Source organism: Cyrtonyx montezumae, unplaced genomic scaffold (assembly GCF_038088225.1).
Source record: "Cyrtonyx montezumae isolate F1298 unplaced genomic scaffold, pur_monq_1.0 scaffold_3, whole genome shotgun sequence".
NCBI lineage: Eukaryota > Metazoa > Chordata > Aves > Galliformes > Odontophoridae > Cyrtonyx > Cyrtonyx montezumae.
The window spans coordinates 149,683,493-149,708,489 of NW_027072034.1; the positions used below are offsets into that span (position 1 = coordinate 149,683,493).

The 24,997-nt window shown below is 45.3% G+C and overlaps 4 protein-coding genes across 14 annotated transcripts in view; 2 read left to right on the forward strand and 2 right to left on the reverse strand.

Annotated features, from left to right (window-relative positions):
• RSBN1L (round spermatid basic protein 1 like) overlaps positions 1–9,640 on the forward strand; it is a 42,924-nt gene extending 33,284 nt beyond the window's left edge. For 2 of the 4 annotated variants that reach the window (XM_065743674.1, XM_065743677.1), the window contains 3 exons: positions 2,120–2,287; positions 8,138–8,246; positions 8,337–9,637. In XM_065743674.1, coding sequence (XP_065599746.1) covers positions 2,120–2,287; positions 8,138–8,246; positions 8,337–8,981 — 922 coding nt within the window. In that variant the 3' untranslated portion in view covers positions 8,982–9,637. Of the gene's footprint in view, positions 1–2,119; positions 2,288–8,137; positions 8,247–8,336 lie in introns of all 4 variants that reach the window. The other 2 variants (XM_065743678.1, XM_065743676.1) reach the window with 2 other exon arrangements.
• GSAP (gamma-secretase activating protein) overlaps positions 1–24,997 on the reverse strand; it is a 416,138-nt gene that overhangs the window by 186,834 nt on the left and 204,307 nt on the right. The window lies entirely within an intron of this gene.
• Positions 16,928–21,096, reverse strand: TMEM60 (transmembrane protein 60). Of its 6 annotated transcripts, none has more exons than XM_065743693.1 (2): positions 21,010–21,096; positions 16,928–17,587 (listed from the first exon to the last, which is right to left on the reverse strand). In XM_065743693.1, the coding sequence occupies exon 2, from the start codon at positions 17,541–17,543 to the stop codon at positions 17,139–17,141; it is 405 nt and encodes a 134-aa protein (XP_065599765.1). In that variant the 5' UTR covers positions 17,544–17,587; positions 21,010–21,096; the 3' UTR covers positions 16,928–17,138. The 6 variants fall into 6 exon arrangements, with proteins under 6 accessions (XP_065599765.1, XP_065599769.1, XP_065599764.1 ...); XM_065743697.1 differs by lacking the exon at positions 21,010–21,096 and adding an exon at positions 20,628–20,964; XM_065743692.1 differs by lacking the exon at positions 21,010–21,096 and adding an exon at positions 20,606–20,964.
• Positions 21,408–24,997, forward strand: part of PHTF2 (putative homeodomain transcription factor 2) — a 60,495-nt gene continuing 56,905 nt past the window's right edge. For all 3 annotated transcript variants that reach the window (XM_065743686.1, XM_065743689.1, XM_065743687.1), the window contains exon 1: positions 21,408–21,489. The gene's annotated coding sequence lies outside the window, so the exon portion shown is untranslated. The remainder of the gene's footprint in view (positions 21,490–24,997) is intronic.

The following is a 24,997-nucleotide window of genomic DNA, read 5'->3' on the forward strand; positions in this document are numbered from 1 at the left end:
GGGTATAAGCACCAGCTTGAGAGTGAAGATGTCCACTGCAGAACTTGAAAGTTATATGATGTCTTTGGAGCGCTCTTCTTCAGGATTCGGGTATATAAAGAAAGCTAACAAGAATTGGAAGCAGGGTCACGTGCCTCAGGCGTATACAAGGACTGCATGACTGTGAAGGGGATGCAGGTAAAGCCCAGGTCTGCCTGGACATGAATTTGGTGGGTGTGAAGAATGTGAAGGGCAACAAGAGGGACTTTAGGTCATCTGCTGAATGGGGTCGTAGAGACACAGAAGAGAGCATGGCACTCTGCTTTCTTGGCACTACTCTTTACTAGTAAGATTCATCAGTTAAGATTGATTTACTAGTAAGACTGATGAGATGCACCCAGAAGTGCTGTGGGAGTTGGTCATGTTGCAAGGCTGCTCGGATTGTCTTTGAAAGGCCGTGGCAATTGGCCAGTGCTCTTGAGAACTGGGAGAAAGCAGATACTGCTGTAATCTTTCAGAATGGCAAGAAGCAGGACCTGGGGAGCTACAGGCCAGTCAGCCTCGCCTTGACTCTGGGAAGAATTTGAAACATGGGGGACAAGAGTAGAGATTGGGAGTAGCTAGCATCAGTTGATAAATGGGAAATCATGCCTTATCAATCTGATGGTCTTCCTCATGACAGGGAGTAGAGAGGCAGGAGCTGATCTCCTTGGAGACACCTGTAAGAACCCAAGGGAGAGGCATGGTGCTGTGTCAAGGGAAGGCCAGGCTGGGGGGTAGGACAAGATTGTTCACAAGAAGATGGTCTGGCACTGGCACAGGCTCTGTAGGGAAGAAATCTTGTGAGGTCAGCAGAGGGAAGTTTGGAATCTTGAACCTGTAAGGAAACGTGCACCAGTTCAGGCTGGAGACTGGTTGTCTGAAAAGCTGCCTGGTAGACAAACACTTGGCTAGTCTTTGTGAGCAACAGATTGACTGTAAGCTGTCACTGTGCCTTTGTAACAAAGCAGGCCAGCAGCCTGTCAGATGGGAGTACTGTCAGCATGCTGATGGGAGGTTATTCTTCCCCTCTATTGGTGTTATTGGTGTAACACATCTCACATGCTGTGCCCTACTGTGTGCTCAGCAATCCGAGATGGAAATGAGTGTACTCAGGCAGACCTGGTGATGTGCAAGTTGGGTACTGGGAGAGCTGGGGTTTAGCTTTGTGAAGGGAAGGCTCAGCTGGGATTGCAGTAGTGTGTAGAAGCATCTGACGGGGAGGGGGGAAGGGAAAGGAGAATCGAGCTCTCTTTCAGCAGCACCTGATACATGACGAGAGAACAGGCACACGCTGAATTAGCAGAAATTCCATTTAAAATAAGAGCAACAAAATGGAACTCCTTTACTCTGTATAGGCACTTGAACTCTAGAAGAGGATGTCCAGAGCTAGTGCAGTCTCTGCCCTTAGAGATGCTCAGAACTCGGCTGGAAGCAGTCCTCAGCAACCTGCTGTATGCTCACGGGGGGGTGGACCATGCACTCTCTAGGTGTCACTTCCAGCCTGGGCTGTCATGGCATTCTAAATAGGTCTTGAAAAAATATTTTGTGGCACACAGCGCAGGCGCTGGCTGGACAGGAAAAGGTCTTGTGGCTCTGCTCACCTCTGAGTTGTGTCAGAAGAAATAATCTTTCTGCTTCTCGTTCCTAGTTCTGTAATGCTGAATTAAATATGCACGCACATTTTCCAGCTGTTCATTGGAAACACAAATGGTAACAACTGCCTGAGGAGTGGTGGTGATGTGTGTCAGCTGTTGCACGCATTGTTACCTGAGAAGATGACTGCTCTTACAGCACAGCTCAGGCCAGGTTGAAGGCCCAGGCTTGACTTCAAATATGAAACTCCTGGGTACTTTGTCAGGGCATGTAGATGAGAGAGGCAGAGTCATGAGGGCCTTTTCATGTACTTAGGAACCTGACTGATTTTATTATTTGCTTCAGTGTTCTGATATTTTTGCTTAGCTCATTACATATTTTGTTTGCTCTAAGTGTTACTGTCTTTCTCATTTGACTGTATGTGCTCACAGTCCTGTTGGCTGTGGGTAGAAGTTCAGTAATTAGGGGAAATTTCTCTGTCACCAATACTGTTTTTCTTATCCAGAACTACCAATGAAATAAAAAACTTGCAGTACCTACCTCGAACCAGTGAACCACGTGAAATGCTATTTGAAGACCGGACACGAGCCCATGCAGATCACATAGGACAAGGCTTTGAACGACAGACTACAGCTGCTGTGGGAGTGTTGAAGGCTGTGCACTGCGGAGAGTGGTATGTGTTGACTGACTTTCTCAGCTAGGCATCTGGGAAATATCGACCTGAATTTCAATTTATTATCAGAAGCTGGAGCACTGAATGGGCTAATCTAGCATTAGAGGTATTTAAATAATACTCTAGATAACTGGATGTTTTTCTGCATCTCTTTGCACTAGCTGTGCTTGTCTGCCCTTTAAAGGATTGTGTACAGCCTTGCTGAGTGGCTGGAACTAGAAAGGTGTCTCGCAGTGGCAGCTTAATTGCTGTGATTGAATTGCTGTAATTAAGTTGACGTTGGATGTAAAAAAAAAAATACTTCAGACTTGTTTTAATGTAAATAACGTGTGCAGGTTGAGCTGCATTTCTGCTTCAGGGGTGCAGTTGAAGACCTCTTGGCAATTCTGTGTTGTCTGGAAATGAGCAAAATTTATGTCTTTGCCTTAAAATCGTGGCTTCCACAACTCTAATTTATTAATGGTAGGTTGCATGAGAAGAATCTTCTTGGAGACTGCGTGGTGGTCTTGAGTGTCTCCCTGAAATTCCCACGTGTGATTCTGGAGATGAATGTATCTTGTTAGAAAGTGTTAACGTTTTGACCGACTCAGGAAACCCCAAAGGCACGTGGGCTCTGTCACCCAGAACAGAGAATTGTTGTTTTGGGAACTTCTGACCTTGGTTTGGGGGAACAGCCTTAGTTTTGAAGGTGACCTTTGTATACTTAATACAACCGCCTTGTGCTATTTCTGTCTTCCTGCCCAGAATTCCCTTTGGATGACATAATGCAGATTTGTGTTACACTGCAAGAGTTAATCGAGATAAAAAATAATGGCCACTGGAGAAAAAACTAGATTGCTCAGAATTGAACAGGTTTTTATTTCAGGCTGTGAGATTTTACAGTGTACTTCCTTGTCTGGTTCGTGACAGCTGGAGCTTCCAAATCCCAGCTCGTTCTGGTGGTGAGGAGCTGGAGTGAGTTAAGGCTGTGGAGTGGTAGCAGAGTGAGTTGGGCTCCTGTGTGAGTCTGAGGGAGGTGTGTGGGAGGGAAGGTGGGGGAGAAAGCATATCGAGGAAGATGTGAGAAAACAAACTCGATTGCCCTTAAAAACTGTGGGGAATTTAATTAGATTTAAATTCCTATCTTTGCTTAGGATAGGAACTTCCTATTCTCACCCTGTTCCTCTTTAGCAAGCTCTTCCTCTCCTGCATATCATCATGTTTCCATTTACATTCTACAAGGAAGTTTTTCCACCTCTTATGCTTTTCAGAATGAAAGCAGCATCCTCTCTTCTAGGTTGGAGCTTGTGGAAAAGGGAATCTATCCAACCTTCATTAAAGCTCAGTTTAAACTTACGTATAAATTGAAAAGTGATCTCAAGAGAGGCAGTACTACCAAACTGGTTTGAGGGGAAAAAAGTACGAATCAGCATTTCACTTCAGCATAGTGACTGAAAATGCATCTTTTAATGCAGAAAAAATTGGATTTGATATATGTAATAAATTGCTCCTTGCTACATGAATGACACTGAGGCCCTGGAGGTGTTGAGAGAAGGGCAGCGGAGCTGTGAGGGTTCTGGAGCACAGAGCTGATGGGGACCGACTGAGGGAACTGGGATTGTTCAGTCTGGAGAAGAGGAGGTTCAGGGGGGACCTTATCGCTCTCTGTGACTGCCTGAAGGGGGGCTGTGGTGAGCTGCGGGTTGGCAGCTTCTCCCATATAACAGTGATGGGAACTCAGGTTGTGCCAGGGGAGATTCAGGCTGGACATTAGGAAATAGTGCTCCGAAGAAGTGGTCGGGTGCTGGAATGGGCTGCCCGGGGAAATGGTGGAGTCACCGACCCTGGAGGAAACAAGAAACATGTAGGTGTTGTACTGGGGGACATGGCTTAGTGGGAAATACTGTTTGGGTGATCTTAGATGTTTTTTCCAACCTTGGTGATTCTATGACTCTGTAGAGGAGTGAAAAATGTAACACAACTGATAGAATAAAAAACGATTTATTTTGAGCTAGATTTGAGCTCTGTGGTAACAACTTCTTTCTATTTGTCGTTACAAGTTTGAAAAGGCACGACACTGCTTACATGAAAGAAACTAAACAGGGCTTCTGATGATGAGACAGCATTAGTGCAGCACGTTAACACCATTTCAGATACCATCTTTACCATAGATCTTAAACTGTGACGTGTTTTGTGTGTGGAAATTAGTAAAGCTTTATTTGACAACAAAAGTGAAACTTGGAGATATGCCAGGAGTGATGAGGGTGTGATGGAAATAGAAACATGTTGTAACAAGGAGATGCCATATATTAAAATGTTTTTTGTGAGGAGAAAATGAAGCAATTCCTTGACTTGCTGAACTGGGTGGTTTGTTTGTATTTAGTGTAAGGGTGAATTGAGCATGGAAAAACAGCTTCTTGGTGCTTGTAGGGATTGTATGTGTAGAAAAGCGCTTAAAGGATAAGAAATTGCTGCCCAGAGCTGCTGAATTGTTTGGGAAGTGCTAGCAGGCTGTAGCTGTGATGTGAATCCTTGTTCTAATAGACTTTAATCTTGGGTTTTGTGGTCAGAGGGAGCTGAAGAAGAGGGAACTTGTTTTACTTCATGCTCTGGGTGCAGAGTACTTGTAGTGGTGGTACATGTGCTTGTTTCGGTTGGGTACTTCTTGGGCAAAAAGTATCTTCGTTATTATTTAAAGCTTTCTTCTGAACCTACATTCGTTTGTATGGACAGCTTTCTTTGAAGAACTTGGTTTGTGACTGTGCTTGTCAACTGTTTCCAGAAGGAAAACAAACACATCCTTATTTTTACGAAGGGATTGTGCTGATTGAACTTCTTTCTTTCTCTGTAGCCCAGCATCATCTCTCCTCCTGCAAATCATCAGGACTGTAGAACTGTGGTCACTGCTCCAGTGATAAAAGCGGTGATTACGTTTCTGGCCTACTGGGGTACTTTTAAAGGCTCATAGTGGGAAACCTTGCAATTCCCTGTACTCCTGCTGTAACTGTGGGAAGAGCAGTGTGGTTTCTGACTGTGACCAGGGCAATTTTGACATTCACTACTAAGTTCTAGGTGAACTGAATGGATTAGCATAAGGAGGTAGCTGGCATAACCCAGAGGTTGCTGATGAGTTAAACTGGAATTCATGTAGTAGTTGCTGGGTGTGAGCATTAACGTTAGGTGGCTTAATGGGAGTCTTCCAGAGAGCAGAACCACTGAAAAGCCATAGGGGATGGGCAACAGAACTGGAAACAGAGGTATTAGTATTATGAAAAGAAAAATAAAAATTCATTTTCCCAAATATGACAAGCACTTCCTCTGAGATTTTCTTAAATTACCGCAGTATGACCTTGTCTGATTGATTATAAATTGTAGAAAAGCTCTGGCTCTTACTGGCAAACGCTTTTAAGGGCTGTACTACACTGGAGTGTGACAAATGCTGGTGCTGGGATCATGCCGGTTACTTGTATCGTTCACATACAAACTTCAGTGTTTGTGAAGGGTTCAGCTGTGGGAACAACGCAGTCTGAACAGGGAGCAGAGGGGGGCAGCCCTGAGGGGATGGGCCTGGGGTGATGGTCGATGGGAGAACTCAGGTGAGCTGCCAGTGTGTCCTGGGCTGCATTGAAAGAGGGGTGAGAGGGGTGTGCCCCTCTGCTCTGCCCTCGCGAGGCTGCAGTGCTGCGTTAGTGCTGTTGGTGCTTCTCTGTATGATGGGAAGAATTCCTTTAGTGTTGCCTAAGTTACTGTGAGTGTTTCTGACCTAATCCTTCGAGTCTGTAATCCCAAATTTGTTCTGAAAAGTCAGGGCAAAAGAGCCTAGCTTTCGAAGAATGAGGCTAAGGGGAAGAAGGAGCCTTGCCATACGCAGTTCTGGCAGTGCTCTGCTGGGGATTATCATGGGCTGCTCCTGGGCCGTCTCTCAGTTTGGATTAGAAATCTTTTTTGTACATGAGTGAACTACTTTTCTGCCATTTCACTTGTTCCAGATTGTGCAAAATATAATATTGGAATTGTTGTGCTAATTATCGTGTTTTCAAGTGCAGAATTAAAAATTCCCTGGCAATTTTTCAGCATTTTCAGGAAGAGTGCCATGTTGTATGGTTGGATTGCAGTACAGAGTTAATAATGCATTCTGTGCTCGTGTATTTAGGCAGGGAGGAAAGTAATGATTGAAAACGGCATTTGCTGTCCCATGTCCTGTGTAATGCTTAAAACGCTGAGGAAATGCTGCTGTGAGAACTTTGCTTTGGGCTGAAGTCCTTTTTAGTATGTGAATGTTCTCTGTGTGTGCCCCTGAGTTAAGAGTTCACTTAATTTACAGGTGACCTTACTCCAAATGCAGAAATGTATTCTTGACTAATATAAACTGCACTAAATGCCTCTAAAAGATAAAAACCTGGCTGTACAACTGCCTGATAAATGTAGATTCAGGTAGCATTGTAATAATTATATTCATAATTAATATGTATTAATAGTAATAATATTAAAGTAATAAATTAATGTATTAATAGTAATAATCATAATTCCCTGATTAGAGCTGCTGCTTCTAAGCTGCTTGCTTTCAGTGCTGAAAAGCTCTTCGGGAGAATATAGAAACAAATGGGGTGAGATATTTCTGTCTTCATAAAACTGGAAGTAAAATATGTGATGTAAAAAATCTTCCAGCAGTTGAAGCAGGCCTTTTTTTTCCCTGAAAGTATCTTAAACTTATATATTTTTTTTCTTCACTGAGGCTGTGACCTGAATCAGATAAATGCATCTCCTCAGCTTAAAAACCCCAATAAACTTTGTGTAACTGCCTGCTTCTTAGGGCAAAAACAGTACCACAAGTATGCAAAAAACATGAGTGATTATTTTCATGTGCTTTGAAATATGGCCAGCAAACTGCAGTGTGCTCAGAAACCCGAGGAGCTGTTCTGCCTTGGCGAGCAGATCCCACTGGTGGCTCAGCTGTGGGGAAAAGGAGGGCACGGCTCCACGGGGACACGCAGCCACGTGCAGAGGGCATCTCATCAACAGATGTTTCTTAAAACCTTTTTTTTTGGGGGGGGGGGATAAATCCCTCAATACCACATATGAAGCTTAGTTTTGTGTTTATGCAGAACTGAATTTTATTATTTTTTTTTAGATTGGGCAGTGGTGAGGATTGTAGCTGTTCTGGCATTTTGTTAACTAATTCTAGATAATTCCTCTAGAGACCCTATTACATTAATGGTGTTTCTTGCAGAGAAGTGCTGTGGGACAAGAGGTGGATTCCTGTAACAGCTTGGGTAATCAAGGAAGCTGTAATTCAGATCTTGCTCCTCTGTAGCTAGTGAGTACAGGTACTGCTGTATTTTCAGGGGATGCTGTGAAGGAAGCTGGTGCTTGCTCCCCACTGGCATCGTGGCAGATGAATGCAGAACCGGCTTCACTGTCACGTCTGAACAGCGTCTGCGAGGCTGAGATGCTGAGCAGTGCTGGCAGCGGTTGGACGAGTGTTAGTGTGCTTTGGGGTTCCTGATGGGAGTGCAACACCAAGAAGTGTTGGCAGAGTAAGCCCGGCACGTGTGGGGCACCTGTCTTCCAGCAGCAAGGCAGGTGGAGGCCAGTAAAAGTACGGAGCTTTGACAGCTCATTGCTTCTTACACAAACACTTGCTTGAAAAAGGACAAATCAAGAAAGTGTGTGTGATTTAATTAATTGGTATTGTGACCTCGTGATTGAGGAGTAGCTGTTTCAGTCAGCTCTTATTCTCTGAAATGTGGGTTGTATCAGAATTGCTGAGTTTGTTTTTAGACAGTTTGCTGTATGCTTTGTTGAATAGTAAAGGAAGTCTGCAGACATGTCGGTTTCTGCCTCTGACGCGCAATTCTCGCCCTCCCGTAGGTCTGAGCAGCCTCGTATAACCAAAGATGTAATTTGTTTTCATGCTGAGGACTTCTTAGAGGTGGTTCAGCGCATGCAGTTAGACTTGCATGAGCCTCCGCTCTCACAGGTAAGAGTGCTGGCAGCCACTGAGCGTCCTCTGCAAGTTCTCAGTGAAACTTTCCACCCTTAATTTCTTTTTCCCTTTTTTCCCCTCCAGTGTGTCCAGTGGGTTGATGATGCGAAGCTGAACCAGCTGCGAAGGGAAGGCATTCGGTATGCCAGAATTCAGTTGTTCGATAATGACATTTATTTTATCCCAAGGAATGTTGTGCACCAGTTCAAAACAGTTTCAGCAGTGTGCAGCTTGGCGTGGCACATCCGGCTCAAGCTGTATCACTCAGAAGAAGAACTCTCTCAAAATGCAGGCGCTCTCGAAGCGGGGACCTCTGCAGAGCCCAAGTCTTCGGTGATCGGACTTCAGAGTGACAACAGGATTTGTACAATAAGCAAAAATACCTCTGAAGGCACCAAACTGTCAGACGTTCTGCAGCAGGAATTCGTGCCGGTAAAACACGAAGCTGCCGCGTCTCACCGAATAAAAGAAGAACCCATGAATGTTGATGTTGCTGAAAAGACAGTGGTGCCCCACGACAGCAGGGGCCAGAACGTTCAGACTAGGTTGGATCAGGTTGAATTGACGGCGTTTAAGTTGGAAATGGATTCCAGATTTGAAGCAGGCAGCAAGGACTTACAAGGCAAGTTGTGCCCCGGGAGTCACGTGCATCCGGACGATACGAGACAACAACAACATAGTTCATATCCAAAACTGCACGGACAAAGAGAGGATGATTTTTTGTGCTAAATTTGTATATATTGTTTTGAATTCCTTTTTAAACTTAATGATGTAATAATGTAAAGATTCATAAGTTCTGTGGGGCGAGTTTGGGACTTGCCTTCGCATCTGTTACAGAAGATAGTTAATGTAGCTTTGTAACATTCCTCAGTGCCTGTCCATAACTGTGAAGTATCAAAGCACTTAGGGCCAGATGCACTGTAAACACTGCAGGTTTAACATAAAGAAGTCTTTAAATAATTTTGAGTTGTAGGTTTTAGAGTAGAGCTGACATTTAACATATATATTTTTTGTAAGATGAGCCAGAATTCTTTTTGACAATTCCAGGCTTTTCCATAGAGCTTATTTATACCAATTTTTTCATTTTAAATGTGTCAGCACTGTAGTGTAAATATCTTTTTTAAAGATCTTTTTAGTGTGATTTATACTGAAACGTGAGCCGCTTAATAAAGGTTCATAATAACAGATTGGTTTTATTTTTGGGTCTGCAAAAAATAATTCCAGTTAAACTGCCTCTGTCAGTGGTTCTGTTCCTACCTGCACTAAGGCACAGGATGCCCTCACTCCGCTGCGGAGCGAGGAGCTGCGGTAGAGCGGAGGCATTCTTTGTCGACCAAGGTTAGTCAGAACGCAGATCAGTCCTCCCTGCGCAGTTGCTCATGAAGGGCGCTGTCCACATCCTGCCAGCACATGTTAATGTGCGGCTCAGACAGGTGTTACCCACAGCCTTCCTCTGTCAGGAGGTTGGGCGCCAGTGGGCTCCAGGAGTGCTGCCCGTGTCCCCGCAGCTGAGCTGGGGCAGGATGGCGAACTCCTCTTGTGCTCGCCTCCTCCCCCTGCACAAGCTGCAATTTGGATGTTTCTTTCCACATTTGAAAAACGAAGCTCGTATCAGTTATCTGACTAAATTAGCACAAAGGATGTTTTTGAGTGGTTACTGAAGCTACGTGGGCTTCAATTTGAGCGGTGTCCTGACACTCACTGAGGCAGGTTTGGGTTAGATTGCTCCACGTGCTGATAGTGCAGGGCAGTACAGACAGGCTGGCCAGCGTGTCTGGTAGGAAGTTCTCCAGTCCCAGGTTAGAAGTAACAATTGCTTCATCAGGAAAATAATAGTGGTTTCCAGGTTTGACTGTTCACCTTTCTCTGCTCTGGGGAACTCTTAGTTTTCCTAACCTGTGTTCTGAGAGCAGAGGGTTACGAGGCTAGCTAGCGTCTGATGTGGGAATGGCAAACACTCTGTAATTTAACTTATTTGTGTGTAACGTGTTGCTGTGTAGTTCAAGCACATCTGAACGCTGTTTCTTTTTCAGGTAGCTACAAACAGCAGTAACCTGCCCTGCAGCCTGTCCTTCAACTAAATATTTCAAACTTAAGATTCTAGGCCTGTTGTAATTTCTAAAGCCCTAAAGTCTCCAGGTTTTTTTGGGGGGAGTATGTTTTTCCCCTACGGCTTCTTGAAAGTTGTACATCCTTAATGCACAAATTGAGATCTTTGGTATGCTTAGTGATCACTTTGGCTTCAGTTGTAGCAATAGAAGAATGTGTTGTTTTCTCTCCCGGGTGTTGTCTGGTTCAACCACCCTGGGCCTTTTGGTGCAAACCTTTCTTGCTCATAGGTTGTTAAAATTGTTACTTTGTACTTATGCCTGGCACTGAAATCAGCCATTTACCTGTTGTGTGCCCTGATGTGTTTAAATCTACAATAGGTCTGTCGAGGAATTATTAATTAAATCAGCATTTGAATTGCTAAACATTACTCTTACGTAGCCATAATTATGTATTAGAGAAGCAATAGAATCACAGATCTCTTGGATGTGGCGAAATCTTACTGCTATTTTCATGACTTCTGGTTAAGAGATGACTACCAGTTTTGCAGCCTCAGGGATCTCGCTTCCCCTCACTCCGTAACAAATGGTTCACGTGTGGTGCGGTAACTTACTGCTCCAGCATATTTGGATTTGAGAGTTACTTGGTTCGTGTACGGATCTGAGCCTTTGTGGTAGAAAGGCTGTCTCAGCTCCCATTGTGTTTTCTGGACAGTCCAGAAATTCCCACCCACAGTCCCCTGGCTTTCTGAGCACAGCATTCCGTAGCCCTCCTGCCTTTATTTGTGCCAGCCATCAGAGAGCAGGAAGAGCTGCGGTTTGCAGCCTTTACTGAGCGCACAGCTTCTCCAATCCTTCAGTAGACAGCTCCAGCTTTATGAATACCAGCCAGCCTTGACAGATGTTGCTTTTTTTTTTGGTTTAATTTTTTTTCCCTTTTGGATCTCATTTGTATTCTGTTTATCCGTGCGCTGAGTACTGCTGAGTAGTCATTGTAGTTGAAGTATTTTTTTTTGTCAGATTCCAGTGACACGCGTACATCACCTCCCCCCCTTCCCCCACCGTGATGGTGGACTATTTTCTGCACTGTGAGTCCTGTCCAGACTGAGGAAATCACTGGTTGAAAATAGTATAGCAAATACGGCTTCACCCATACTTACAGTATAACTTTTTTCCCACTTGAAAACCTGCTCAGTAGTCTTGGCTGGCATGCTCTTGAACTTTGCTCAGGTATGTCTTGATTCCGACATCTTGCTTCTGAACTACCCATGTTTTAAACCCATTTTTTTTTTTTCACTTTCAGAATTTTGAGAGAGAAAGTAGCAGTTCTTACAATTTTTATGCGCTGTTTATTTTTGAGACAAATTAGATTTTGACTGTTAGGCAGAACTCCAGGAGAGGAGACGGACAGTGCACAGCCAATGGCTGTCGGAACTGCCACTGTACACAATGGGTTAGCACTGGCTGGTTGCAGTGGGATAGATAGACTTGGCTTGCTTTGCAAACCGAGCTCTGTCCTCTACATGTGGTGTGTTCATCTCGACGCGGTTGCTTTTCAAGAGAGAGGACAACTTCTGAGCTCCCAAGTTGTTCATCAGTCTGACGAAAGCCTTTGGTGTCAAGTGGTCCTGTGTGATGACCTCTGCTCGTGTCGCATACATCAGCTTCCCATCCACACTTTTGCTCCAGCAATAAACCTTTCCTGCCTTGTGATGTACTGAAACCAGTCTTTGCTCGCTGCTTTTTTCCTCTCCCTGGATTTCAGTTATAAAAAAACTTCAGCTGAAATCTCCAGCGTCGGAGTTCTCTTTCGGCCCTCGTTCTTCTGCACATTGGAGAAGTCCACACGAGGCACAGTGCCTGTTCTGCAGTGGTGGTCCCAGCCGTGTGCTTGCCGTGCTGTCCCAGCTGGTGACACGATGTGCACGACCTTAGAGATGTTCTCCTAGATCCTGTACCATTGTTGTGGGTAGCAAAGAGCTGCACTGTTACTGACCCTACCAATAGCTCTCGAGATGGTAGTTCCTGTTCTTGTTACAATTACTGGAGCTTTTGCGTCTCACTGGCAACTGGCTTCACGTGTTACATACAAGTGTTACTGGTGTTGTGTCACCCCCAGCCCTCCGATGCCTGCAAATTGACTCCAAAACAGCCTTCTCATTACAGGTACTGCTGGCATGCAGAATTTCCCTTCCTTGTTACTATAGTGAATATTTCAATACTTTAATGGAAATATTAATTCTATCTAGTATTAGAAATAAAGTATTATTTCAGAAGGTGATGATTTAAGTATTCATCTGTGAAAGAATTCCTTGGTGATAAATAAAATTGATTTTTAAGCAAAAATACATGTGCGCAGTAAATACGTTGGCATTGCAAATAATGTAGGGAATGGGAACGTGAAATGGGGGACTGCTGCAGAACAGATCAGCAGAACCACACACGCTTGGGGCGCTGAAGAAGTCTTCCAGGGAACATAAGGCAAATACTCTTTGCTTTAAAAATGGCTATTTTCTAATTTGTGTGTGTGAATAAGAGCGCTGGATCGATGGAAGAAAATTTGTGTTTTCTTCATGCTCACGGGAAGAAGCCCTGTTGTGAGTGGGGTTATCACCTGGCCCTGTGGGTGAAAGCTGCGCCAATGCAAATGGTAAGGCACCTCTGCAGCCTCTCAGCTGTGACTGCATTTGTTTTTGTGGTGCTCACATGAAGCGGAGAAGCTCGCCTGTCAGCAGCCGGTGCCTTTGGCCCAACTGTGGATGCGTACGAGTCAGAAACAGGAAGGATGACTTCTAATCTCTGCTGTGTAAGGCGCTGTTGGAAATGCTTTCCTGGATTGTGAGTCCCTGTCACCGCTCGTTGGTTTGATATCGCAGTAGGTGGTGGAACACACTTTAAAAGCTGTGCAATAGGTGATGCTGTGTGCGGATCCCAACGAGTTTCCTGCACACACACAAGAGCACTTGGGAACCTTTGACTCCCATGGGTCACTCATTTCATTTTTCTTAAAAAACAGAAACAATTCTGTTGTGTGTGCAGCTTCTCACTTAGAAACAGATTAACTGCACTCTATCTAGGCTGACAGCTCTGTTTGAAACATCAGGGATATGGACTTCCCAATCTTGTGTATTAGATTTGGGCCACTGTGTTCCTCTGTCCTCTGATGCTGATATTGCTTCTGCTTTAGAGCTGCTGTGTACTGAGGTGCCAGGGAACCGCTAGGTGCCTCATGTTCTGGTCACGCTGACAGACTGCCCGCTGATGAGGTCATTAGTCCTAAATACTGCTTCAGCTTCGGTGCACGGATGTGATATTCTGACACAGTGATTAAAGGAGCAGATTGAAGTACTGTTTTTATTAAGATTTATTTTTCAATAACTATTTTGTATGTTCACTTCTCCCGGCTGATTTCTGTGTCACCTGAATGAGGATGTGGTGTGTCACAGAGCTCAGGTGTGTGCTTTGAGGGCTGTTTTCATGGGAATTTTTGTTGTCTAAATCTGGTTGCATCAGAGGGCAGTTAGCTGAGGAAGGTGCTCTGTGGCATCCCAAGAAGAAGGAAACCTTGCCAATTAAACGTAGGTCTGGAAAACTAAAGCAATGCTGCTAAAGCTGCGCCCTGAGCACGAGCAGCATTCAGGTACCTGTCATTCTTAGAAATGTTTTTTAGACTAAACGTGCTTCAGGAGTGATTTCTGCACAGGTATAAAAGGAACACTGAGTTCGATTAAACTGAGAAACTAAGCTTGAATTCTCATTTCTCTTTTATGCTGTCATTCTGCTCTAATGAAAAGCCATTTCTTACATTTGCTGGTCAGGCTGGGAAAGACAGGAAGGAAACAGCACTACTGAGCACTGGACTTCACTGCTCTTTCTTACCAAGGTGATAGGTGGGCCCCTTCCAGAATGCTTGAGAAAAGATCAGTGCCTTCAAACCTGAAGACACTACCGGTACATTAGAAAAGTCAACCTGGTGCAGAAAAAAGGCACAACAATGTCACAGTGTCACATGTTATTGCTATGCTTTCCATACTAATAAATTCACAGAACTTCGTTCTGAGGATGCACTTGTTCAGGACCTTTACTGAAAAGCAGCACTATTTGTTCCCAACATGCAGTGGTAATAGAATAGCTTCCACATGGTGTACATAGAATTGCACACTTGTGGGAGCGTCAGAATCTCCCTGTGCCCACGGAGGAGGTGCAGTCACTGTTCCTGGAGGCACTGAGGAATGGTGCAGGTGTGGCACTCAGGGATGTGGGCAGTGAGTGCATGGGGCTGCACTGATGGCGGACTGCAGGCATTAGTGGAGTCTTCCAGCTGTATGGTAAGTATCTCTGTACAGCCAGTTCTCAACAGAAATCTTTCTCACTACTTTTCCATTGGACATACGTAGAAATTCCCCTGAGATTTTGCTTCTGTGCTACTGTGTGTATTTGTCAGAAATAGTACTGCTTCCATCTCTCCAGCTGTCCTATAACTAAGTCCTGTGCTATCTTTGAATGTTGTCATCCATGCCCAGCAGTGCACTTCGGATGTGTGTATGCACATTCATGAAGCGTTCACATTCAGGGTGTATGTTGCACAACTGTACCTTCCAAGTACAAGAACTTCTAAGATGCTCTTCTAAGATGCTGACAAATGAAGAAAAGTAATGTAAGTAATGGAAGAATTTAGTTTCAAGGTCTCTTACGTGTGTGCACTATTTATTTTCCTGAATCTGACAAAAGTAGATCCTCATCTATAATGCATGCTGAAGTGTTCCAGCCTGTATGAACGATTTGCATAGAAATAAATGACAGATAATATTTATCACCATATATATGCCATCAATGTATATATTATATAGATAATATGTATCATCAGCATACGATCAGTGATGTTTCATTTCAGAAGAGTTCGATTGCATTTTGAAAGAGATGTGTAGGTGGTGATGCCCTCTGCACGCTCCGTGTCACAGTTGTGACACAGATAACTGAGACAGGCATTCTCTGTACCACGGAACTGGGCGTGACTTCTGGCCACTCGGGATGAGCCATCTCAGCTTCAGCTTCCTGTGTTCCCCGATGCTTTATCAAATCTGCGTTTTGGTTTCACTTGATGATGAGTAGATAAGCATAAAGGAAAGAAAATGTGTGAGAAGTACTCACCCCGGTTTGGTGCTACAAGCAAAGCCTTTGAGAATATGGTAATTATCAATGGCTTCACATTCTCTATCATTTTTTCAAGCATCTAATAAAACATTCTTCATCAAGCCTATCATGCCAGCCATAGGACAAAACAGGATGCATCACAGCCACAGGAGCCAGAGAAGGTGTACTCTCAGGGATTTCCTTTATTCCGCATATTGTGTATGTATGTCCATACACTGTGCTCATTTCCCATAGCAGGCAGGACTGGGAGCTTGCACTGAGATGAGTACCCTTCCTTCTGCCCCCAGCTGCACTGCTGTTTGCACTTGAAGTTCACAAGGATGACGAAGCCTGTTCTTCAGGAGTGGGCAAGAGTCTGTCTTGAACATGTAGCAGTAGCAATTGCTGAAGGCTTTTCCGGAGCTAAGCAGAACACAGAGATATCTCCCAAAGAGGAATGCTGCTACTGAAGGGAGGAAAACATTCTCAATTGTTTTATTTTCCTTTTGAAGGGAAGTTCTTTAATTATTTCAGCTTCTCATAAATTGTGATGCTTGTAAACTGGGATGGTGAGCACAGATGTGCTTAGCAAAAATTGATGTGTTAGAACAACTAAGGAATGGAAAGATTCTTGTCATTCTTTGGTGTTACTTCAGAAGTCTTCCCCTGGCTCTTTTCACTCACTGAAACTTCTTTGTACCTTGAAAACATAAATAGTTCAGTATATTCAGCCTGGCTCTTAATGATGCCCTAAAAAGCTCTTAGACTTGGACTTGATGTTACCTGGCTCCTGGAAGAGCACTTCCAGCCCAAGCAAGACTGTGCTTCTCTTTCCAGTTCTTCCCCAAATTTCCATTCATTGTATTTGTTACATGAAGAAGTACTTCTGCTCCCCTCTGTGTTTGCTGATGCTCCGAAAAGCTTGGCTTCACCTTCACAGATTGAATACACTACAGCATTAAAAAACTTTTTTTTTTTTCTCCTTCCTTAAAATACCACTTCCTCCAGGTGCAAATGCATTACAGCAGCTTCAGTCTCTTAAAGCACTAGTGACTTCTTACTAGGAGAGATGATCATAATTACTGTGGTCTTCCTCTTTTCTGCATGTTAGGCTGCTGGCATAGTTCAGCTACCCGCTTCTTTTCCTAGGTGAACATACTGTTTGTATTCCAGCACAAACCCAATTTAGTTCCAAGTTTTTCATACTAAAAGGGGATTCTTACATCAAAAAGATGACACTAAGTCACTTTGGTTTTTTTGCTCTTTTTAGTGGCTTCCATTAGTTACTGATTCTTGCATTTAGGACATCATAGAAACTACTAGCTATTTTTTTTCTTTTTGAGTGACATCATAAGACATAGAAATAATCCTTACAAGGATCACCCTAAGTGCTGAATTCACTGGGATAGAACATTTGTGGTTCCTTTTGGTATCTATCAGCATGGGAAGAGGCTTAACTTTACTCCATGTAACAAACAACCATATTAGAACACCTTATGAGGAACAAACGCTTTTATTTACAAGAGAAGGTATGACCATTTCAAAATAAACAATGGTACAAGTCTACTTCTGGTCTTCAGCCTGGTATAGCTCAAGTCTCCAGCATGTTTCCTTAGGTGGCATTCTGATTTAGGGATCACATGTGTGGCAAAACTAATAATGCAGCAAATCAGTACCAATCTTTGACTCGAAAGCCACATCCAGCTTAGTCTCTTCTTACATAGAAGATATTGTATCCGAGTTCAATCATACCGCCAATAAGCAAGGCCCACAGCGGGATGAATACATAGGCTAGTTTCATCGTGGTGAACTGTTGCAGCTTAGCACAGAGGGCAAGGCAGAAGGCTAATTTAAGCAGCATTGCAATGAGATACCAGGTTTTCTTCTTGATGTTCTGGGAGCCATTGCGAGGGTCAAAGCCAGACTTGCATCGTCCAGCCATCTTTACAATTAACATAACTAAAAGAATAGTGTCAAATATCCAGACTGGAATGAAAATGAGGAACCAGTTCCATGGTGCTTTCTCATCCAACTTTAGCACCAGCATGATGAGGAAGAGCAATGTAAAAAGCCATGTCAGTAGTACTCTTTGTGCCAGGGACATTCTCATTTAAACAGCTTTGAGAGGAAGTCTGTCAAGTGGTCAGCAACAACCTGACAAAACAAAACACAGGTGGGCCATCAAAAGCTGTCACTATACAACCACTATGCATATGCTGTGCATGGGCCAACCTGTTTTCCCTCCTAGTCTACATCAGCTGTGTAAACCGTGCCCTAGCATTTCCTTTAGAGCTCCCATTCTCAGGGATGCGCTCTGTGCTGATGCCCCAGTCCTCGTGCAGTGCCTCAGATCAGCAGTGTAACCTACCTCTCACTTTGTTTTGAAACACGTACAATGCTTTAAAGCCACGCTAGCTTAACCTCACTTAAAGGTTCTTCTATACTGAGCACATGGTTCAGAGCCATTTTCCTCCTGGACTGAGGTACTCCTAGCTCATACTTGAAAATAAAGCTAACAACTCCCTTTATGTGGTAAGTGACCACACTAAAATACAAGCCAGCTAATAAGCACAAATAAAAAACTATCTGAATGATCCTGCAGCATACAGCTGAAATGACCCTGTAAGTGCTACTATTACCTCTTTCTGTCAAACAGCAATCTTAAAATACTGAGGCTTACGGATAATGCTTGCTTTGTGGCAATATCTAAAGTATGCATTGGCTGAACAGGAATACTTCAATCTATTGGCTTGGTAGCATGTTTAAACTGCAGTGTAGTCATGATGAAAGAAACACAGGAACAAATCTATCAGCCACTGCACTCATAAAGGTTTCTATATTCCTAAAATGAGCCTTTTACCATTGCAGTTGCCGGAATACATTCACTACAAGTCTGAAGTACCAACTTCAAAGCACGAACAGGAAGAACTATGCTCCTCCGTGATTGTTCAGGCTACAATGAATAATCACATACCAGTGAAACAGTGCTGAAACAGATTGAAAATACTTGCTTATGAAACATCTGAGATATAGAAATGTCATAAAAATTACTACTGTTTCGCTTGAAAGAAACTGAACTTTGATTTGTTCCAGCTGACAGAAACCAGCACCTGACCTTTGCTGCCAGATCCCAGAGTGAAGGGTGAACCCCTTCCCCTTGCAGGTGTTCCTGCTGTGGCTGCTGTTGTTACTGATGCTCACCAGATCATCCACTCAGCCTATTCAAATCCTTGAACAGGCAGAAAACTTTAGCAACATTTCCTTTCTGTTTTTTTATCTTTTTATTTTTTCCCCATTAGAATACTGAACTAGACTAGGGGCAAGCATTCTGCATGCCACTAAAATCATCCCTCTGTCTCCTGACTTGTGATTCAAGAAACTTCCTTTTTTGTTCAGACTTTGAAGGCAAAAGTGGAATTTGTTTTAGGGAACAGATCCATCCAAGCCTAAAGTAATCTAAGTTGGGGTTACTGTCAGTATAGCTCCTCCCTCTGACCCTTGGGTGACTCCAGGCCCATTTCTTGAGCTGAACAAGTGAAAATAAAGTTTAAAATAATATTTCTGTAGCTTGCTCAGATTGCTAAGGATGTGATGAAAGCCAGTTCCTGAAGGGGTGGAACTGAGCAGCAACACATATACAGAATTTAAATTGCTAGGCAGGCTGAAAAAAAGAACAGGAGAAGTTCAGGTAGCATTGCTCTGGCTGTAGGAACACCCGTAAACCAGCTGGCAGGCAGGACTACAGAACAACTATTATGGCCCACCTTAAGTACTTCCCACTCTTTGAAAGTATTTCCAGTACAAGTTTATGGCTATGGCAAACACTGCAGCGATCTGCAACTTTCTATGTTCCTTTCATGTAAACATTCCAGAGAACTCGTTCTGGAAATGATCACCACAGGTACTACAGGAAGGAGAACCTCTTATTTGCAAACTGGAGAAAGGAGAAACCAAAGAAGCAGACTGGAAACTTGTGTCTGAAAGGAAAAAGGAAATGCAACACTCTTGGAAGTATCAGGTTATTGGATACTCAAAGAAGGCACTATCAACTGTCTCTGGAGAAAACAGAATCGGAATCATTTGAATGGGAAGGGACCCTTTAAGGTCATCCAGTCCAACTCTGCTGCAATGAACAGGACCAACAATTAGATCAGGTTGCTCAGAGCGCTGTCCAGCCTGACCTTGAAAGGTCTCCAGGGATGGAGCATCCACCACCTCTCTGAGCAGCCTAGTCCAGTGCCTCACCTTCTTGCAAAAGAATCAAAACAAAACAAAACAACCAACAAACAGAAAAGAAATCTACAGAAGAGGTGTTACTGGGGCTACTTAGAAACTTGCTCACTTCACGAGGTTCAGAACCAACTTGTTACACAATTTAAACAAGCAGACAAAAACCTCAGCAAGGGAGGTGATGCTGCCTTTCCTTTACGTAGTTAAGAGACATACCTGAAAAACTGCACAAGAACTGCAAGACTCCACTCAGTTTTACAGGCTTTTTTGGGGGTGAAAACTCAAAAATATCTAAGGATACTTCTGAGATCTCACAGCCCTGTAGTACAGTCACAGGATGCTAAAGAGTTCCAAAACCTGGCAGGTGGGGATACAGATGGCAGTGAAGGAGGGTTTGATGACAAGGAGAACATGACCATATTTTGTAAGGAAAGAACGAACAATATCTGCAGATAGCTGGAGGTGAGCTATCACAAAGTGGTTAACCTTGAGAAAGGGATGCAAATCTGGTACGCACCTGAACTAGTTCTGTGAAAGCACTTGAAGTAATGTCAGTGGCAGAGTATAAAAATAAAAATGCTGGTAGCTCCTAATTGGACTCCTGTAATTAGCAGGAAGTGAAAATCATCAGTGAGGAGAAACACTATCTAAGTACTATTACTGACCTCGGTGGGACGAGCACAATAATTAGAATATTGTGTTAGCTAATTATGTCCTATTTAGAAGGAAAACAGGAAGGGAAAGTTAAACACAGCATTCAGCTCTATGTTAACAACAGCGCAGCTACATGTTTACATGTGAAGTTACTTAGAAGTTCTAGGAAATGAAGCCCAACTAACTAGAAATCTACCGACCAAATGACACTTTAAGGCTGATTCAGTGGGTACCTGAGCAATGACACACATTCCCGTAGGCCCAATTTAAGAAAGCACTTAAACTCACTCTTCGTTGGAGCTGCTCTTACCACCTTACAGCAAAGCGGCACTGCCAGGATAGTGCAGCTTCAGGGCGACGAACACAGGGGAAGAATCACAGAAGCACGGCACGTCCCTAGCGGGAAGGGGCCCATAGGGAGCACCAGCTCCCCACAGGAGCGCTCCAAACCCAAACCTTACGTCTGCGAGTAGTGTCTCCGGCAGCCTGGGGCCGTGGCCGCCCTGAGGAGCCCGCTTCGCGCCCGACCATACTCAGGTTGACGGCCCTTCCCCAGCCCGCAGCGCCCGGCGCCAGAGGGCCTTCCCTCAGGGCCGGGCTGGGGCGGCCCGCCCGGCACCGCTTCACTCGTACTTCCCGCCGCCCCCAGCCGGGTCCCGAGGAAGCCCGGAGCCGCTCGCAGCGCTACGTACCGCCCGGCCCGGGCCCTCCCCGCGCAGGGTCCCGGCGCATCCCCGTCCCGCCCGGCTCCGCGCAGGCAGCGCGGCTCCGCCCGCCCCGCTCTGCTACAGGAAGCTCCGCCCCCCTTCCCCCCCCTCTCCTCCTATTGGCCAGCGGTGAGGAGCATCTTACCGCGCCCCCGCTTTCATTGGGCCGGAAGAACGTCCATCAAGCGAGGCTGCCTCCCCTCCCGGCGGCGGTTGGTGGAGGTTAAGCCTTCAGCCCACCTCCCTCCCTTCCCCTCGTCGCCGATTCGCGCAGAGGGCCGTCGGTCACTCCGTCTCCGCCCACACACCACAGAGCCCCGCGCGCTCGGGTTTGCATCTCGGGCGCGCGCCGGCCCCTCCTCCCTCCTTTCCCTCCCCGCTTCCTCCGCCCTCAGCTGTTGCCTCGCGCGCCGCCGCCTCCTCCTCGCAGTCTCGCGCTCCCGTTGTTTGCGGCGCGCGGCAGCGGTAAGGTCGGGGCGCCAACTTCAGCTCGGGGCGGGGGGGGGGGTGGCACGGCACGGCACGGCAGCCGCGGAACCTCCCCGAGGAGCCGGGCCCTCGGCCTCCGTCGCGCGGGGACCCCCAGCGCGGGGCGGGCGCGGCCTCGGGGCGCGGCGGGAGCGGCGCGGTGCGGGGCCCTTCCCCGCGTGGAGCCACGAGGGGCGGGTGCCGGGCACTCGGTTTTCCTTTCCGTTAAAAAACGCCGCATTTCAGCGCCCTCGCCCCGATCCCCGCGCCCTCCCCTGTCCCCTCCGTTGCTCCATCCCTCCCCGTGCCGCGCTGTCCCGCTGTCTGTCCGCTCGGAGCGCTCAGGTGTACAGGCTGCGCTCGGACGCGTTACCCCACACCGTTGCCTCGCCCCTCGTCCCCGCTCTGCCCGCGGCTTAATTAACCCGAGGACGTAATTAACTTGTTGAGTGCGTTCAGTTAACGTTCTGAAACGCTTTTTTTTTCTTTTGGATGGAGATGCGCGTTCCCGCGGCGTGCAGCCCTGGAGCTCCAGCAGCAGTGATGTGTGCCGCCCGCACTCCGCCCGCTTCCATCTTCCCGTCGTGGTGCCGGGGCCGCGTCGCGGTGTGCTGCTGTGCTGCTTGGGCTTTGTGTTGCTTGGGCTGGAGGCTGAAAGTGTTCTGCGGACAGATCTCAGGGTTATAAATAGCCCCACGCGTTTGGCTGTTTGTGTAGCTCTGAGGGTTTTAGTGATCCTCTTTGATTTGCCTCTTTCTTTGTGACTCCCTGGAAGGGATAATCCTCCCTTGAGAAGCCTTATTTTTGTCCCGGTGAGGTGTTTACAGAATGATGGGTTTATGCATGTCACGTTTCTATCAGTTCTGTCACTTCTTTCTTTTTTCCTTTTCCCAGAGCTCTCCCTTACATTTCTGAAAGCAGAGGTTGAGAGCAGCACTTAGAACTGAGGCATTCGAGCTCCTGATCCCCTTTTAAAGTGGAATGTTGGTGCAGCTGAGTGTTCTGTCGCTATGTTTTCATGCTAGTGCATATTTGTATCCTCGACATAAACATTATAGAGACTAAGATAGCCTGAGTCATCTGAAAAAGAATTTGGGAACCCAGTTCACTTAACTCAGTGTTTGCAGAAGGGTTTTTTTTTCCTCTTGTGTTATGTGGAATGCGCCATACAAATAAATTGCCAGCAAGCCTGAGCTCCATGGGACGTTGGAGCATTCCAGCAGCGCTGGCCTTCTCCCAGAGCAGACTCAGCTCGCCTCTCCCCAAAAGTCTGTCCCAATGGCATCCATTGCTGCGCAGTGCTACCTCTGGGAGAGCTTGGAGGGCCTTGAGCTGTCAGGCTGGAGTTACAGCGATGGAAAGAGCACGTGGCCACGTTCAGGTTTCCACTGCACTTTGCTTCAGCTCCTTGAGCTGAGCTGGGTGGTTTCTCTATGTGTTGGCAGGGGTCACTGGGAAGCAGGGGATGTGATTTTGCTCCCAGTTCTCTAAAGCTGTGTATGTCCCTCACCAGTCTTTGTCTAAATGTCGTGTTTTACCTCCTTGTTTGTAGTAGAAATTGGGAAGGAAACAGTAATATTTATTTTCCTTTCATCAGGACTTGTGAGTGAGAATGCTGTTTCTGTGGGAATGCTGGAACAGTCTTTCTGGGTCTGTGCGGAAGTTCTTATAGTGATTGATGCTCTGCAGATTCACGACCTAACAGCTTCTGTGGACTTTGAGCTGGGTTTTCCAAGGGCACAAAACCTGTGCAGCTACTTGACCAACTTTTTATATGGTCTGATAGTGATGGGACAAAGGGGAATGGTTTTAAACTGAACAAGAGTGGAGGTTTAGGTTAGATGTTAGAAGGAAATTTTTCACTCAGAAAGTGGTGAGGCCCTGACATGGCTGCCCAGGGGGCTGTGGATGCCCCATCCCTGGAGAGGGGCTGGGTTGGATGAGGCCCTGGGCAGCCTGAGCTTTGGGGACAGTCAGCCCATGGCAGGGTTTGGGGCTGCTGGGCTTTAAGGCCCCTCTCAACCCAAACTTTATACGATGCTTAAATCCTTGTTCCCATTTGATTGATGCTTAAATCCTTCTCCCATCTGACTGACTTATTGAGCCAGTCAGACGGCGCAGCCAAATCTCACGGTGGTGAGTGATGTTACCTACATGGTGACAAATTTTTGTGAATTTTTTTTGGCAGGTGGTGGCCCAAAGCAGTATTCCCAGCAGAAGGGCAGCTATAATCGAGCCCCTTGCTGCTTGGGGAGGGCAGCAGCTGGCAGTGCTGCACGTTGAGCTCTGAGCCATCGCAGTGTGCTGCTTGCACAGCCCAGTTGTTTGGCAGCTGGTAGTGCAGGTGAGATGGGGCTGGTAGGACACTGACTGGAAAAAATGACAACAGGCTTAAATTAATTCCGCCCACAGCGCAGCATTGGCCTGTTTATTTTTCTTTTTCTTTGTTTTTTAAAGTGTTGTTTTCTGCTTTATGAAGGAAACAGAACTTTTAGGCTGCTGTTCAGTGACAGATGACCACTGTTACTCTAAGATACATAGCAGCACAATAGAGAAAAGGCTTTGAATGCTTTAAACGTTGTGTTTTCTTGTTTGAGTTTCCAGTGCTGCGTTCATAAAGGTCTGACTGGTTCCAGAGGAAACTACTTATCAAGTCAAACTCAAGTTTTTGAAAGGAGTACAAGGAGCTTAATAAATTACCTATCCTAATAACCTAATCCCAATTACAGTCCTTGATGATAACTAAGGTTATAATGCATTGCAGTGTAATTTTTGGTAATACTTTCCATGTAATTGTAGAATAATATAAGTTGGAAGAGATATCTGGAAGTCACTTAACTCATCTGAACTTGGAAGCAGGGCCAGCTTCAAAGTCAGCAAACATTTGTGTATGTGTACAGATACCCGTTGTGTTATCAGTAAATTTAGAAATATATATAGTGATTTTTAAATGTATTTTTAGTTGAAGGGAGGATATAAAGAGTTTATAGAACTATTCTATTTTTTCTTAATTTGTGCATAAAGGGGATTTTTTTTCAAACTCACTTTTAGTGGGATGGCTGCTTAAATAAGACCTGTGGCGTTTGGTCTTGGTTTTATTCTTATGTCATTTGAGGTGGTCTTGGTGGATGGGTGGATTCCAGAAAGTCTGAGTGATGCACTTGCTGGATTGACTCCAAGCATTGCACTGACTTCTGTTTGCAAATCAGTTTGTGGTTCTTGTTCTTAAATACTAAAATTGCAAGGTGGAAGGAGGAATTAAAGCCATGTAGCATCAGCCATGAAGTCACACACGGCTTGCGTTCAGAAATTGGCCAACACTAGGTGCTTAGGAGGGTTAGATGGTTAGCAGATGCCAGACTGAACAGTGTTCTGTGTTCGAACAGTGTGTTCTGTGCTTGCCGTGGTGCTTGTACTCTTTCCTTGCTGTTTGCTGCTGGCCATGTGGGTTTGGCTAGGTAAAGTATTTATCTGTCCAGATAGGTAGATCTTGGTGATTTGTTTA

What these genes read in the sequence shown, in the direction of transcription:
- TMEM60 (XM_065743693.1), bottom strand. Translation starts at nt 17,543, where the DNA reads ATGAGAATGTCCCTGGCACAAAGAGTACTACTGACATGGCTTTTTACA.